Raw genomic sequence first — 17,319 nt, 5'->3', positions numbered from 1 at the left:
ATGTAGGGCTCTAGCCTAGCCACGCTATACCCATGTTTCTGACGGCACAAGGGTCTAGGGAAGCTCGACAGGGAGGGAGGCGGGCTAAAAGGTTGTCTATCAAATCCCTCTGCAGCAACTGGGTAGGTATACAACCAATCAACGCAACGAATAGGCTGACGTAGTTCCGAGAGCACCGGCGGATTGTGGCTAAGTCCCATTAGCTTCCCAACCAGCGGAGCCGCGGAGCCAACTGGTATATTAAGGATTTGCCATATCCCGTCGGCATAAGTCCAAATACGTCTTTCTTCTCAATGAAACACTTAAGTGCCGTCCTTTGTTTATCTTTCAAGTTGAATTTTAGCTTCAAATCTTTAAGGGCTGTGGCCAAAGCCGAGTCGTAAGATAACTGACAGAATTGTCACGCCTCTGTCGTCACTTCGTTACGCCCGCCCGCGGCCCGCCTTCTGACTCTACACTTCATGGTGATTGGTCCGGCCAGTTTTAGGAGAATCCAGCCTCGAGCCTTATGGAGGGTAACTAGACCCACCCTGGCAGAGAATTAAATTCGTTGCCGTGGGTTGTCTAACGCAACTAGGCTAATAGGGCTCCAGACTGCGACTAAATGGTCGCATTTTGCGACCAAAGTTTGAGCGAGTGCGAGTAAATTTTTCATCTACTCGCATATGTGCGACCAGTAAATTTGCAGATTTCTTTTTTAATTACTATTGAATATTTTTGTTGCTGACAAACTTCTGCTCCACACTTCAGTCCAGTAGACAGTCATGCGAAAATGACCTGGTTTAACCAACATTAAAGGCGAGCCAATGTGTGTGAGAGCGAGGGGCGAAAGACGGTGAAGCTCCTGATGTTTCACAAAGCCTTTATTTACGTTCAGCCTTATTTTGAACACAAATTCACCTTTCTGTCCTTCACTCCCTTCTTGTCCTCAATCCAGCTGCTTATAAGTTTCGACACATCCTTTGCTAGACAGCAACAGGGTGGAACCGTTTTCTTTCAACTTAACGTGGATTTTCGGACTTTTCTGCAGCGTCTTTGTCATGTCAAGAAACCTCTTCTTAGAGAAGCACTTCCTGTGCTGCTGAAATGGCCACAAAATAAAAGCCCGTAGCATTAAAAATATGCTTTCAAAATAAAAGCCTGGAGGAAATGGTTATTTTAACGCTAGCAAAACAAAGGCTTGCCAAAACTGATGAACTGATCAACAGACCTTTATAAGAGTAATTTAAATGTGATTCGGTATAAATACATAATGTGCACATGCATAACACATGCCTGTATTCAGTTTTTTATTACAGATTTCATCCGTCGGAAATTATACATCAACTGAGCATCCTTGGTGGAGTACTGCGGTCTCTGAGTGCTTTTCTTGTTATGTTGTGTCAAGTGCTGCACAATAAACTGTGAATTGAAAACATAGTTTCTGCATTTATTGTGCAAGTATTTATCAGTAATACAGTGAAAATGAGAGGAAATGTGAATATTTACTTTGCAAGTCGATTTTGGTGTGCGCCCCTAAATTTTCTGGCTGCGCTCCTAAAATTTTAAGTTGGGGGCCACTATGCTCCTCGGAAAAAAAGTTAGTCTGGAGCCCTGTTCATGTCTTAAAGTAATAATGGACTGTCATTTCTCTTTACTGAGTTGAGTGGTTCTCACCTTTCTGTGCATTACAACAGTAGTCAAACAGGGCTCTCCACTGTGTACTATCCCTACCTCTGCACAACACAACTGATGGTTTCAAACACATCATGAAGGAAGTAACTCCACATAATAACTCTTGACAAAGAACACCTGTTAATTCTAAACCATTCCTGGAGACTACCTCATGAAGCTGATTGAGAGAATGTGCAGAGTTATCATCAAAGTTATAACTTAAAGAATCTAAAACATGAAACACTTTTTTGTTTACTACATATGTGCTCTTTCGTAGTTTTGATGTATTCACTATTAATCTGTAATGTAGAAAATAATGTAAATGAATAAAAACAATTGAATGAAAAGGTGTGTCCAAAGTTTTGACTGGTACTGTATGCGTGCCACTTTCACTTATTCAGCCAAGTACAACACTAGGAATGTTTTCCCGAAAGACAACTCCCATACTTATGTATATAAAATGTCTTTCACCTCTCTAAGGTGGCTAACTTTTCGCTCCCTTTGTGTTTGTCTGTTTCATTACCTACAAGTATCATTGATTTCCACCATTGTCAGGAAACTTGTACAACTCTATCGCTTCAGATAGATAAATGCATACTTGATATGTAGATTACACCAGTTTGTAAGAGAAATCACCCCCAGTGGAACCCAGTAGGATACTCTAATATACAGTTAAGCATAAGTGTAAAATTGTCAATATGGTCTGAGGTCCACACCTCAGTTTCTGCTGTATTTGCATATGCAGATATCAAGTCTATAGCTAACATTTTAGTGATTGTGCAGTGCCAGTGCATAAGGAAAATCTTACCTTCAGCAGGGCTCAGTCCTCGGGCAGCCGAGATCATGGAGAGGGTGGGACTGCTATGTACTGAGCGCAGGTAGTGCTCCATGTGAGGGCTGACGTAAGGATGTGGAGGGCTGAACGGTGACTCCCCTGTCCCAGCCGCTGCATGGGGTGATAGACGGATCAGAGAAATATCTGAGATGACTGGACTGCCCGTCAATCCTGGAGGTCTGTGGAGAGGAGGTTAGAATTAGGCAAATTTCAATGAGATGAACTGAACTGTACAGACATAAGGACAGGGAGAGAGGTACAGGGTGAGGAGGAGGAAGGTCACAGATTAAGAGAAAGAGAAGACAGACAATAGGAGGTTGAAGGTGCGGAGACAGCCTGAGTTAATTTGATTACATGTATTGTTTTTGATTATCATCCTGAGTGATCTTCAGTGGCATGTTCAATGATAAGCCCTAACTTCTGTTTTTACACTAAAGTGTCTGCAGTTTCAATTCACTTATTCCCCTTCCCCTCCCCAGTCCCACAGCTAATAAATAATAATCCTCTTGTGTTCACTTTTTATTAAGCCCTAAAGCTACAGACAAGTCGAGACCATGGTTTTTCAAGTGTGATGCTATGACAAAGTGTATTTTCTGTCTATTTGGGTGGGCAAACCTACAGGGTCTCTCATGTCAGGCATTGCATAATGCATGATAACAGAACACAATCTGATGCTTATGTAGCTGCCTAAAGCTACCTTTGGCTAGAAGTTCATCTGAAGTTCTCCCGTCAGCCTGCCGGTCAAATCAGGTTGTACAATAAATTTGTCATCCCTGGCAGGTAATTGGCGGCTCTACTTGCAAGAACGCAGACAAGTGGGTGTTATAAGTCTGGATGGCCCTGAGGGGTTGAGTTCTAGATAGAAATGTCTGCTAGCCGCTGGCAGTGGCACAACCCTTTGAAGGGGCACTAGTACTTATGTCGACCTAGTTTGCTTTAGCTCTGATAAGCGGCCTGTCATTCTCTCAGTGTGTGGTATGAACACCTGGTAGAAACTCAGTTCTCAGAAAGACAGCTAATCTGGAGAAGTAAGGACTATTAGAGAGGAGGCTGAAGAACAGTTTATCACTTAGCAATTTAATGGCAGTCTGTCAGATAAAATTATAACAACAATCAAATTTAAGCTGTCTTGTGTTTGAAACTGCATCCTGGTTGGACAGATATGTAGAATATCCAGAAATCAACACTTCGTCACTGATTGAATGGTTCAAAAAAATTTCAATAAGTGAATAGCGGGAAGTAATTGATGTTGAAAAAATATTAGATAATTAGCTACAATTGACTAGTACAATCCACTGTCTTCATGAAAATGGACTACTGGACAACAGACATAATACATTTTAAATTTTTTGCAACCATATGAAGTATTTTAACCATAAGTCATTAATCATTTTCTCTAAAGAAGGGGTAGAGGTAGACAAGAGGAGGAGGAAGATGAGGGTAATAAACCTTGAGACAGCTATATGAAGGCAAAGGAGGCCTTCTTGTAGAAGAAATGCCCTGACTAATGACTCACTGTAATACTGTCAGTGGGGTAAAAAAAGGGCCTCACACAATGAGTCTGAGTAAGAAATGACTAAAACGGTAGGCATTATAAGCTCCTTTAAATAACGAACTCAAGTTTCAGGTCACTTAACTATCACTTCAACATTTTTACTTGGAATATTCTTTCTTTGGCCATTTTGCTTGCATATTTATTCTTACATTATGTTTTGAATTAAGAAACCAAAGTGACTTCATGCTGGCCTTGTTAAAATCTTTCAATGATTAAATATTCATTGTCTCAATTCAGCGAAGCTAATGTTCTATTCATTTTCTGTGTCTCAGTTTTCTTAACTTCAATCTGTCTGTCAGCAACATTCTTCTACTACACTGAAAAGTAATAAAAAGATCTATTTTTGAGTGACTCAGGCAAACACTGTTTAAGCTGACACTTTAGCAGCTCGATGGTTGCTGTGAACAAATGAGTGTTTATATGTGTGGTTTTGATTCCTGGCAGCATGAACTGCAGGCTGAGTACACAACATGTGTGTGTGTGTGTGTGTAAGATGAGGGTGTAAATAATGGTTAATATAGACAACAGAGTTATGTTAGAAAATGGGACTTTTCCAAGGCCAGGTTTATAGCCAACATTTGTCTCTGTCTGTGAAGTTAGTGACATACATCTAAAAAAATATCAATCAGGAAAGTCAAATCATTTGATTAAGTGTCGCAGCTCCAGGTTGTCGCTACTTTCTGTGGCTATGAAAGGTAGGTTAGAAACCTAGCAGGGCAGAGATGTATTCCCCAGCCCACCTCCACCCTCCCCATCCTCCCTTCAGCGTTTTCCTGCTCAGGCTTTCTTTCTCTGTTTCTGAGCAGACGCCAACCTACACCCAGCCCAGCCCTGCCCAGACCCTCGCTCCATTTCCAGTAAGCGCATGCAGACTACCAACCTTGTCTGAGGGCCAACTTTCTACCGTTAGGCCCACTCTTCCCCTACAAACAACCATAAAGACCCCTCTGTTCTGGGCGGGAGGGAAGAAGTGAGAAGAAACAGACGCTCCATACACAAAAACATGCTTTGCTTAGTGCGCCGCGAAGCAGCATACAGAGAGGTTGGCACTGCCTCTTCAGATTAGTGCTCGGGAGCCTCACTAAAGGAACTACCTGGTTAAGCTGGCACTGATACTGGCTCTCTTCTTATTAGACTGGGTGACTCAAAGCTCATCAAAGAAATTGCACAGTGGAATTTCCAGCATTTACTGTAGCTAAATCATAAAGATATACTGCAATACAGTCTAAAATGTTTTCTCAAATTGACAGAACATAAGAAACATTTCCTAATGTAATGCAAAAAATCTGTCCAGCATGTTTCATTACTACCTGCATCCTAGACTGATGGTGCTTCAATAATGGATCACAATGGGTGACAGATTAGGTGTAGGTTTCCTCGAAACCGTATATGGCTCAAGTAATTTGTAGAGTCAGAAAAATGGCATGTTTTAAAAGGATAGGACTTGTATTATTGTTTAATTTTATTCTATATCTAGCAAATCCCAATAAAGACCCCAGTCCAGCAATAAGCTCAATCATTTCTTCATGCTTTCCTGCTTTTCACACTGCAACTAAAGTCCATTTGTTTTAAAGATATATAGTTTCAGTATTTCAAAGCATCAGTCAGTGGCTCAGTGATGTGTTTTTAATAGTTCCTTGACAGGTATTGGGCTTTCTTACACAGAGAAGTAAGATACATTATCAGTCACACAATATAGCTGTAGTAGGATTGTAAGATTTTTGCATTGTTCATATCATTTATCTACATGTACTCCTAAGGTAATACAAGCTACTTCAAATAGTATTGTGAGCATCACCAGCATGTTTCACATATTTACTGAAGTAAAAATGTCATCAGAACTTCAAGTGTGAACTTGTTTTAAAAAGAATGTAGTCATTTCAATCGTAATGAAAATGTCTTTCATTCCATGCTGCACCTATCAAAACCATTTTGCAACATTTTACTTTAAACCTCAATCCATCAACAATCGTTGTTTCTTGGCCCACAGCAAACCAGCAAGTCGATGCACACTACTCTAGCTGCAGTAAATCACTCAAACGACCAAGAGTGTATATGAAGCCTTGATAATAAGGTGAAATTCACTACTGCTGCCTGTCAGGAAGATGCAAATAATAGCTTTGTCTGGCAGGTACCATTATTGAAACCTTGTTGGTCCACCCTTTTTCTGACAAGATGTTACTTGAAATCTGTGTGTTTTCCAGAGGCTCCAGTCACAGAGGCTGAATAGAAAGCTTTTGGAGGGGCTTAGAGCCCAGAGAGAACCATGTCTCTTAATCAGTAGCTGCAATGTAAAGAAAGTTCCACCATTCCTGAACAGTATGGGTAGGTACAATATTGGAAATAGACTAAGACATACAAATACAGATGCCTTGCCATTTGTCGTAGTAAGGATGGTGCTAGAGGAGAAATAATGATGGATAGAAGGACGGGAAGGCAGTGTGAGCCAGTAGATGACATACTTTCAACCAGGTAATTGCTATTTGTCTCTTTGTTCTGCACTGTGTGATTACATGCTCTCTGTTGTTCCATTGTTAAAACTCTGTTGTGAGAAAAAGTGATTTGGACAAGGCACAGCTTGTTGAGCATCTGAGTAATTCTATGAGTAAGTGCATACCACAATGCATGTACACCAGGCTGTTGGTGAGGCAGATGCAGTACAATTAGAAGTAGGGTGATAGTGAGTAAAACTGAAGTTTCTTTATATGTTCTTGCTACTGCAGTACCGATCTAATATCAAACCAAAAACCAAATTGTGAAAATTATGAAATTGAGCAATTTCAAAAACTGTGACAAACCAGGCTGAACAGAGTGCAAGGTTTAGTGTCACCGCTCACACAAATATGCAAATATATTCATCTGATCATTGTATTGGTCTATAAAGAATAACTGGGTCAGAATGCTTCAAATAACATGACTCTATATGTGACAAGCACATGTTGTAGTGATTGGTAAGAAGTGAAAAAGAGTGTTCTTTGAAAAGAAACTGTTTGACAGTGTGCTCTGTATTCCACAAAGCCTTTGTTTCTATGAGCTAGTTTAGTGAACCTTAAAAGTAAAAGCATATTGCTGCATAAACATTCAATCAATGCATCTCTAAAAAGAAATTGGCTTAATATATGGTTGTGAATACTTTTATTTTCCCTAGGTTTAATTCCATTTTACAAGGTCTTTTGATGACTTTGAAAGTTATCCGCTTTTCTTTCCACAAAATGCTGCCCATCTAACATGTTGTCAAGCCAAGCTCACAGAACCACGCTCCAACTTCAAACTCCCTTTCTTCCTGCCTCACCCCCTAGCTGACCAACAAGTTAGTATTTGCCTCTCTGGCATTTTCCCTACTGGCTCGGGGTGGGATGAATTATGATGCGACACACTCCCTTCTGTACTTCTGGGCAGCCAAAGCGATCAAGATAAATCACCACACTACTCCACAGGGGACATGCTAAGATCCTGCCTTAGTTGTTTTAGGGGCCTTCATCAGGATGCTGAGGATTTGAACACAACTTCATACTGCACTCCCTGAAAATACGGGCCTGTGTACAAAGAAGAGGTCTGTGTCAGACAATAGGATAATATACTGAAATAAGATGGGATTATACAGAGGGTAGTTATCCATTATTTGGCTTTGCTGCTGTCACATACCATTTGGTCTCTTTTGAGTGTAAGAAAATTACTTTGAGACCATGTGATAAACCGTGAACATTTCTGGCTTTTGATTTGCAACATCCTGGTTCGTTGATTGATAGGTCCCTTGTCTTCTCAGCAGTGCATTCCTGTCGGTAACTCAGGGGGAGCCTCCAAATTCAAACACTAGCTGTGACGATGAGTAGGAGCTGGAGCCAACAAGAAACAACAGAAGATAACAACATGTCTGTCAAAACCACCAACAACCAATCAGCAGACACGAAAATTAGCCCCCTCTTGTCTCCCAGCGTTCACCCATGTCCCTGCCCATTCCCTCTCCATGCTAACCAAACCAAAACAATGAAGGGAAAAAACAACATCAACCCAAAAGGCTGATCTGTAAACTGTATTTAATCAACACATTCCGTGCTGTGGGACTGTGGGCCTTGAACGGGCTGATTGCCTGGTGAGTGAGACCACATCTGTTTGTGTACAGGGGCGGTGTAGGCCACAGCTCTGCCACACAAAAACCTTGGGCATATTTCAACTTTTCAGTGCTGCAATTTGCCCCCCAACTACTTCCCAAAAAGCATAAATACGGGCTGTGGAATGAGCGGGGGATCTGTTTTTCTCATCCGTTGCGTTGTCATTGAGGTTCTGGGAACGGAAGGCTGGATTTCGGATGCTAATTACCCGGTCAAACATGCTGGCACAGTGGCTTGCTTTCCTGGCTTGTGGGTTTGCACAGAAGATGCCCGACTCCACAATATGCAGCAAACAGTACATAAGTGCTGTATCTAAGTCCAAGTTCTACTGTCATCCCATGAGAAGCTCTTCTTAATGTGTTCCAGAGGCACTGCAGATACTGCATGTTTCTTTTCATTGGACTTCTAAGTTTGTGAAAGGCAGAGAGACCACAGTAGTGCTGCTACTTTTAAGTCCTGGATGAAGCATTTAGAAATGTGCTGAAAAGACATTTGCTCTATGTTATGACATTACAGTCCTTGGCAATTCATTTAAAACTGATTCATACTGTCCTGAAAACTGTTTCATCCAACCACCTGTGTGTGTCATAGCTTTTGAATGAAATTAAAAGCTCACACCTCTCCACAGTCAAACAGATTGTAAAAAAAACTTGTCTAAATGCTGTAGATGTGGTCAGTTAACATGTCACACTAAAAAGATTGTTTCACCTTAATCATTCATTCCCAAAGATATTTGGCTTAGTCAAAAGGCATCAGATTATTGTCTATCAGCATCTCAGCAAATCATCAGCAAATCTCCCTTAACAATGCCATCAGCAAACAGCATGTGAAATTCCCTGTCGTTACAACTTCAACTGTGGAATCGGGTGCCTCATCTGGCAATTACACAATTTCTTCTATGTTTGTATTACAATTTAGGGCAATACCAGATTTTCCAAATGTACATCTGACTACACTCATCTCCATTAAAGTGCAACATGTAGCTGCTTGTCTGATCTTTTCTGGGGCCCTTCCAAGACAGCATCAGATTTAATACATAAAAGAGTTTTGGATGGTGCTGAAGTAACCTGAGTATTTACTGCAGCCACAGAGTCATAGCTTCCACTATAAGAGGGTTGATGAAACCGTTCAGATGCTGTTTTTGGTCATGCGTGAGCAGTAACTTTCATGGGGACTTCAATGGAACTACCAAAGAGAATTACAAGCATTGCAGGAGTGATGAAAATGGTGTATCACCCCACAGGACTAGTGGCCAAATTCAAAGCAGGTGCAGTTTTTGATTTTTGCAGGCACAGTTTTGGAACTTTTGGATCCTTCTCCTACAATAACATACACCACTAATGCCAAATAAAAATGCTGTGTCCCTGTATTTTCAGCCAGGAAGCACGATAGGTAACAAAAAGTAGAGTACTGCAGAATCTGTACTATGACAACTGTGTCCCTCATTATGGTACATGCAAACAGTAGTGAATGGTGCTCTCTATGGAGTAAACACGAGCCTTCAGACAGAAGTGCAACCCCGACACTCAGTAACTAGCCACTGACGAAGTGCTGCCACCAAGTGCCCTGTACTGACATCCTGCTCCATTTCTTCAGGATGACACACGGTAATTAGGTGAATTTGGTGCGCGCTGGGGAAAAGACAGCTAGATCAAGGCCTTGATGAATTAGCGGGAGCACTCTGTCAGAGTCACATCACATTAATCACAACAAAGCAGGCGCACAGCCACACTTTCCCCTCCTCCTTTCCCTCGCTTTGCTGGTGATGAATAGCTCTGCCCACACTGTGTATCACCTGATCTTGCTGAATTTAAATGTAACAGCACAGTTCTCACAAAACCTCTATTGATCTTATTCCTGTGTTCCCTTCCTGGATTTTAATATTATAGATAAGCATGGGAAGGCCTGGAAATGTTAAGGACAGACATTTAGAGTAGTATTACAATAATAAGTCAGAAAACAAATTATTGTTTCTTTTTAGGTCAGGTTAGAAGACAAGTTGCAAAATCAGGCACACAACTGGACTACTAATCTATTTTTCTTAACCTTATAGTCAGTGTATTTTTTTCCTTTAGAATAAAGAATATAAAATTAGTTGACCATAGACTTATTGCTTCAACTAATTCTTAAATAAATCATTTCTGTACTTCTTTCATCACAGTCTTCTACTAGGCTGTCTCTCTGCAGAGCTGTTCTACTACAGACAAGTATTTTGGCAGAGTTCCTCATTTTTGGGTGATGCAAGCACCACAGAGCTCTCCAAGTCCAAAAACATGAATGTTAGGAGAGGAGATAGGAAAAGAAATGCTGACAGTCTGTTGTATGCATACCAATGTCCTTTGTTTCTCTTCATCTTGTTCTCCCTCTTGGTCAGTGTATCTGCTTTTGATATATCTAAACTTGGATTTCTCAGTGAAGCTCAGAAGTAACACTTTACTCTCCAGCTGAGGTGCTGAACAAATATGAAATCTATCTGAATATCTATGAATATATATCTATGCATACATATATTATGTCATGAGCATCTCATGACTTCAACATTGAAGATCTGTGGTGGTCACCATGAATAATTTATTTCAGAAGAAATAGAGACATCTCTGGATGCTTACCCATGCATTGTGTGGAGGGGGTGTGGCTCATAATGGTACCTCCCCTCATGGTGCCTCATGTCGATGGGGATGGGTGTGTGGAAAGTAGGAAAAAGGTGATGGGCACCTGTAAGTAAATAAAGAGAGAGACAAGTTGTAACATTGAGAACAGCATTTCTTGAAGTTAGCCAAATGAGAAGTCTACTAAAATGGTGTTGCCGGACAATTAAATATTATAGCTGAAATACAGTCGCTTGCAACGCAGTATGAGAAGCAACTCCACCATTTTAAGGTTCCTGTAATCTGCCAGTAATTGAAACCTGTTATACTGTCTGTGGCTTTTGCCCCAAGAACTGTATGTTCATTAATGACTCTGTCCAATAAGACCAACGCAGGTTTTACACAACCATGAATGTTGTTTTTATGTGTCAGACAAGGAATGCACAAAGCCACCATTTCCTGCTATAAATGGTCTAATGGCTTAAGGGAAGTCTCATTAGAACAACACAGCCGATCTTAATAAATTACTGTTATTAGAGCAGACGAATGGGTTACATTACTGTCTTGACTGAGAAAAGAAAGCTCTTATTGTAAGTACCAGGAAGTAGCAAAGATTAGTAAGGATGAAGTGAGGAGGGCATTGAAGATGATGAAGAGTGGAAAGGCACTTGGTTCTGATGATATACCTGTGGAGGTATGGAAGTGTCTCGGAGAGGTAGCGGTAGAGTTTCTGACTGGGTTGTTCAACAGGATCTTAGATAGTGAGAAGATGCCCGAGGAATGGAGGAGAAGTGTGCTGGTGCCCATCTTTAAGAACAAGGGAGATGTGCAGAGTTGTGGCAACTACAGAGGAATAAAGCTGATGAGCCACAGGATGAAGCTATGGGAAAGAGTAGTTGAAGCTAGACTAAGGGCAGAGGTGAACATCTGTGAGCAGCAGTATGGTTTCATGCCAAGAAAGAGTATAACAGATGCAATATTTGCTTTGAGGATGATGATAGAGAAGTACAGAGAAGGTCAGAAGGAGCTGCATTGTGTCTTTGTAGATCTGGAGAAAGCTTGTGACAGGGTGCCCAGAGAGGAACTGTGGTTTTGTATGAGTAAGTCTGGAGTGGCAGAGAAGTATGTTAGAGTGGTGCAGGACATGTATGAGGACTGTAAGACAGTGGTGAGGTGTGCTGTAGGTGTGACAGAGGAGTTCAAGGTGAAGGTGGGACTGCATCAGGGATCAGCTCTGAGCCCCTTCTTGTTTGCTATGGTGATGGACAGGACGACAGACGAGGTTAGACAGGAGTCTCCATGGACTATGATGTTTGCAGATGACATTGTGATCTGTAGTGAGAGCAGGGAACAGGTGGAGGAGAAGCTAGAGGCGTGGAGGTTTGCCCTGGAAAGGAGAGGAATGAAGGTTAGCTGCAGCAAGACGGAGTATCTGTGTGTGAATGAGAGGGACCCAAGTGGAAGAGTGAGGTTACAGGGAGAAGAGATCAAGAAGGTGGAGGATTTTAAGTACTTAGGGTCAACAGTCCAGAGCAATGGAGAGTGTGGAAAAGAGGTGAAGAAGCGTGTACAGGCAGGCTGGAACGGCTGGAGAAAAGTGTCAGGTGTGATAGAAGAGTTTCAGCTAAAATGAAAGGAAAGTTTACAACACTGTGGTGAGACCAGCCATGTTGTTTGGTCTGGAGACAGTGTCCCTGAGGAAAAGACAGGAGGCAGAGCTGGAGGTAGCATAACTGAAGATGCTGAGGTTCTATTTGGGAGTGACCAGGATGGATAGGATCAGGAATGAGTACATCAGAGGGACAGCACATGTTAGAGCCTTTGGAGATAAAGTCAGAGAGGCCAGACTGAGATGGTTCGGACATGTCCAGAGGAGAGAGAGTGAATATATTGGTAGAAGGATGCTGAGTTTCCCACTGCCAGGCAGGAGGCCTAGAGGAAGACCGAAGAGGAGGTTTATGGATGTGGTTAAAGAGGACATGAAGGTAGCTGGTGTGAGAGAAGAGGATGCAGCAGACAGGGTTAGATGGAGGCAATTGATTCGCTGTGGCGACCCCTGAAGGGAAAAGCCAAAAGGAAAAGAAGAAGAAGATATATACTACTGAAACTATCAGGCCAAAATATGACGGGGTAAATGCAGTTACATGTAAGATCATTTTTGGAAAAGAAAATGTGAATTTCAATACATTATATTAAACACACAGTAATGATAATGTCACGTGGATTTTCTTGTTCTGCTTGTATTGGTAAAAACACCTTTATGTTTGAGATGTGCCGTATCCTAATTCACTCTAGCTAGCAATGTTAAAACAAGGTGTAACAGGACTCTGTGCCTGTAGGCTACAGCAGACTGCTGCCTGTTGTTTTTAGGTGATGCCAGTAACAAAGACAGACATTACTGCTACTTAACCCTGATTGAGCCTTTTGTTACAGGGACTGGGGCAATCATCATGACGTTGTACCATCTTGTTCTAACTTAATTCTGGTGGGATTACATATGACTCCAGGGAGAGTTTCCCTGAAGGCAGCAGTGAACTATGAAACATTTCACTGGTGTGGAATTTGTTTAAGAACAGGCATTACCTGTCAATGATTGCTTTAGCTTTGAGAACTCAGTCTCCAGATGGGACTGGAATTACTGATATACTGCCAGAACAACATTTGCTGAAGTTAACAGATATTATTCAGCTATACTTTTGGGCAAAAATGTGTGAAGATATTGCCTCCATTTTTTACATCTAACATTGCTGTTTCGTTAAGTTAAAAAAGAATACAATAGGTATGAAAGTCTTGCATTTTAAAAAATTTGCTCAAAACATTAGTGTTACCAAAAGCGTGGCTCTCTCTGAAACATGCTGGAATGATTTTTGTTGAAATGTACATTTCAGAAATGACAGACATAGTAGATTTGCATAGCAAATAATGCATACTTTGAAATTTTATTAAAAATTACTGGATGTCTGTAGATACAACTAGCAAACACAAAATTGAACTGGATACACAAGGAGAAGTGAGAACTGACCATGAAGACAAAATGAGTTGTAAAAAGCTGTCTGGTGCCTCCTCTTGCCTTTGAGCTTAGAAGGCCAAGGGCTCTGTGTTTCCATCAAGATCTATGCCGCTGGATCTCAGCCAGTGACCCTCCCTCGCTTTTGTGCGCAAGACAGACGGCCAATTCCGAGTCAACTTGTGTGTTACAAAGCCAAAAGAGGCACCCAGTAAATGAGTGAGAGGGAGTGAGAGCTGGGAAAAGGAGTTTGAGCTTTGTTTCACAAGTGGAGCCAGAAGTTGGGGCTTTGTCTGAGAGGTGCCCCTGCTTGTGCTGCCTGGCACATCTCTGGTGGAGAGGGTGGGGAGGACGCAAGACAAGGAGACTACACTATGGCAAAAACAGCAAGGTTGTGCTGGAAGTCTTCCAATCTGATGAGATGATCATTAAACTCTACTTATATTCTGCTCTATAATGTTTTACTTTCCACAGGCAGTGGCTTAAAATTTTCTTTGAAAGGAATAATGGGCAGTACATTTGTAAAACATAGACAAATGTCCTAAATTAGACAGCACCAAGCAGAAGCTCAAAAAACTCAATCCTCCCCCTGCATCCTTCCAAGTTGGTGCTGCTGGATGTGGGGTGATAAGGGCTGAGCAGCACCTTCCATCACCCAGACAGCTGCATTGTTTTCTGGGCTGCAGGGACAACTACCGACAGGTACAAGATTGGGATACAAGACTGGGATTCACAAGCCTCAGTTTCTTGATTTACTGCCTGTCTGTCCCCTCTGGGTATGTTGGCATGTGGGGTCACTCCACCCTGGGATCCATATATTCCAAACAGTATGGGAGACACTAGCACAACTTGTTTCAAGTGCAATGTGCCATTGAGACAAAGAATAAAATGGTCACCATGACAACTTTTTGAGTTGCAAAATCTTGTTTTACTCTGTAGTACGACACACCACTGAGCAGCGTTTTTTGGTGAACGTCACAGATCTACACACAAATGGGACTGAACAGTATTCCGTTCACTGGAAACAGGACATGCTCACTGATTTTACTGCATCGTCTTTTCTAATTAAATGACTGTACAGTCATATTTTTCCAGAAGATGAGCTTGATATCATAAGCATAATGTCTTTTGTGTCTGTCTTAGTGTAGATTTCTGAATATAGCATAGTGCATCACAATATCCAATGCATGCAGCACACAGACATTGGGGTGAGAAGTTACCATTTTCTGAAGGCCTGTTTGATCTTTTTCAGTGAGTGTGCTCCAGTGCACTGAGGGGCTTTTGTTGGTACAATCTCATATCATGAATCATTGCTGTTCACAGAAGCTTTGAACCACTGGTCATTTTCAGGCACCATACCTGCTCTAATTTCTCATAAGGTGTTTGTTATCAGACTGAACATTTCTTTGCCCCTAATCCCCCATAATGACGCTCTAAACATGCCAAAAGTCCTGCCAAGCACCAGGAGGAGCCCCGCATCTTCTCCTCCTTTTTAGTTTGCATGTTAAAGCCCTGTTTTGATCTCTCACTAAAGACAATGCCAGGTGTTCGCTGTTAACAAAAGCCCTGTAGCCCTCATGACTCAGGGAAAGAAGACGGAAAAGCACTGTCTCATTATGTCCAAATGAAGCCTAAGATCAGGACCGTGCTCAAGTGGAGAGTGGAGTGGGCTCACGGTTTCGAGGAAGTACTCAATGATAATAATAATACCCTGAGAGGCCAGGCCGAGCCAGGAATAATTTTCAGGGGAAAAAAAGCATTTGTTGTGCTTTGAGAGAAAGGGGCAGTCAGAGAGAGAGAGAAGCACAGAGGGAAAGAAGGAAGCGAAGAGCAGAGGAGTAGGAGAGGTGGGGGTGCTTGATTCAGACAGGAAATTCCACCAGAAAAAGTTGGCCTTGGTCCTAACTACACAGCACCGTGCCAATGGCTATACACAAATGCTCATGTGCTTGCATACACACTCACACTCACAATTACACAGACAGACACCGATTTGTTCTACAGTTCAGTCTCAGTAAGCAATCATCTGAGACTGAGACTGAAACAAACACAAACGTGTAACTTGGAGGTTGAACAGAAATGCTTTTTTAAAAACACACACACACACAAAACACACTGCAGCAAGTGCTATGCTCAAGGTTAATAAAAAGTGTGTGTTTAGCCTAATCCGGGAATCCTGCACTACACACACAACATGAAACCTGCAGGTTTAGTTTGCAAGACGTTGCTTCCTCTAGGGCAGTACATGGGCGAGTGATGGCGACAGAGGGATTAGAGGCTTACAGGAAAGCACGGAACCACTGCCATCTATGAAAGGAAGTCTTAACAGGGTGGCTCTTTACTTTTAACAGCCCTCAGGGAGGGTAAAATGATACCTTTTTTATTGATACTGGGATTTTGGGCAGAAGGTGGATTACACCAATGGTCTTCATAATGACACAAGATGGTTTGAACGGAAATTCATTAGTCCCTGTGAACTCCTGCTAAGTCTGTATATGTTATGATATACACATCAAACACTCACTGACTGGAAAGACTAACAGTTGGAGTCGGCACTATAAAGATGACATGAGACCCTGTAGCTTTTTTAATGGCACATTAGGAATGAGCTGTTTATATTTCTGAACTGAAATGATTGAAATGTGTCCATAGCATTACAAACAAAAAGGGAAAGGATGAAGGCAGATTTTTTTTTTCAAATTTAATTAGATAGTGTTTACCAATAAATGCAGACTGCTATGCTATTCAGGATTAGATAAAATGCATCATCTGAAATTTTCAGGTTTTATTCTTCTTTCTAAGTTTGTGCTCCTCACAATAAGGTCAGCACAACACTCTGTAACATGCTAAACAAGAAGCACTTTTAATGTGACTTCCAGCAGACGTTGACAAACACTGGCATTCTTGTCATTCTCTTTTAGCTTTGTTTTGGTCTCCACCAACTAAGATATATAGCTAGACTTTACATGCAGTGTTCTTGCACCACTATGTTTAGTATGCAATGGGTTTATCTGAGGTTTTGTTAAAAAAAAAATAGACTGAACTAAAACAGGAATATTACAATGCTGTCAAAACAAAAACAATTAGCTGTAAGATGCGAAAATGCTTAAAAGGAAAAAATGTTGAGTTTGGTACTAATTTAATACCAGGTGATCACTACAGGCACATATATATGAAAATGTGATTAGTGTAGCTTTTCGTGCAGTGCTTATAATGACATTTATGAAATCGATTGGTTATGAGCTGTTTTCATAAGAGTGACTGTAAGATTAAAATCTTTGAATTGCTATCAGGGCCTTGGGCTGATGTTTATATCTTATTGTCATGACACCCACATCCCTCCTACCCCCAGATGTGTTGTATCATCTTGCAGAGCAGTTATGCAGACGCCTAGGCCTCTGCTACCTCCGTTCCTGTCCCGGCATGTTTACAGATTCACTCAGACCCAGCTGGCTCTTCTCCTTTGCGATTAGTCTATGTCAGATCTGCCGCTTGCCTTAGCCAATCACTCCTTATTTTCAGCATCAGCCCCACGAACCTACCACTACTATGATCCATCACCTGAGCTA

General features: G+C 41.6%; 1 protein-coding gene across 1 annotated transcript in view; it reads right to left on the bottom strand.

The window, feature by feature from the left end:
* gli2a (GLI family zinc finger 2a) overlaps positions 1-17,319 on the bottom strand; it is a 90,880-nt gene that overhangs the window by 26,514 nt on the left and 47,047 nt on the right. The window contains exons 3-4 of the mRNA XM_022202400.2: positions 10,765-10,870; positions 2,462-2,667 (exon numbers count right to left, since the gene is read on the bottom strand). Coding sequence (XP_022058092.2) covers positions 2,462-2,667; positions 10,765-10,870 — 312 coding nt within the window. The remainder of the gene's footprint in view (positions 1-2,461; positions 2,668-10,764; positions 10,871-17,319) is intronic.

This window comes from Acanthochromis polyacanthus, chromosome 21 (assembly GCF_021347895.1).
Source record: "Acanthochromis polyacanthus isolate Apoly-LR-REF ecotype Palm Island chromosome 21, KAUST_Apoly_ChrSc, whole genome shotgun sequence".
NCBI classification, from domain to species: Eukaryota; Metazoa; Chordata; class Actinopteri; family Pomacentridae; genus Acanthochromis; species Acanthochromis polyacanthus.
Note: the sequence above shows the minus strand (reverse complement) of the source record. Positions and strands in the feature narration are given on the sequence as shown.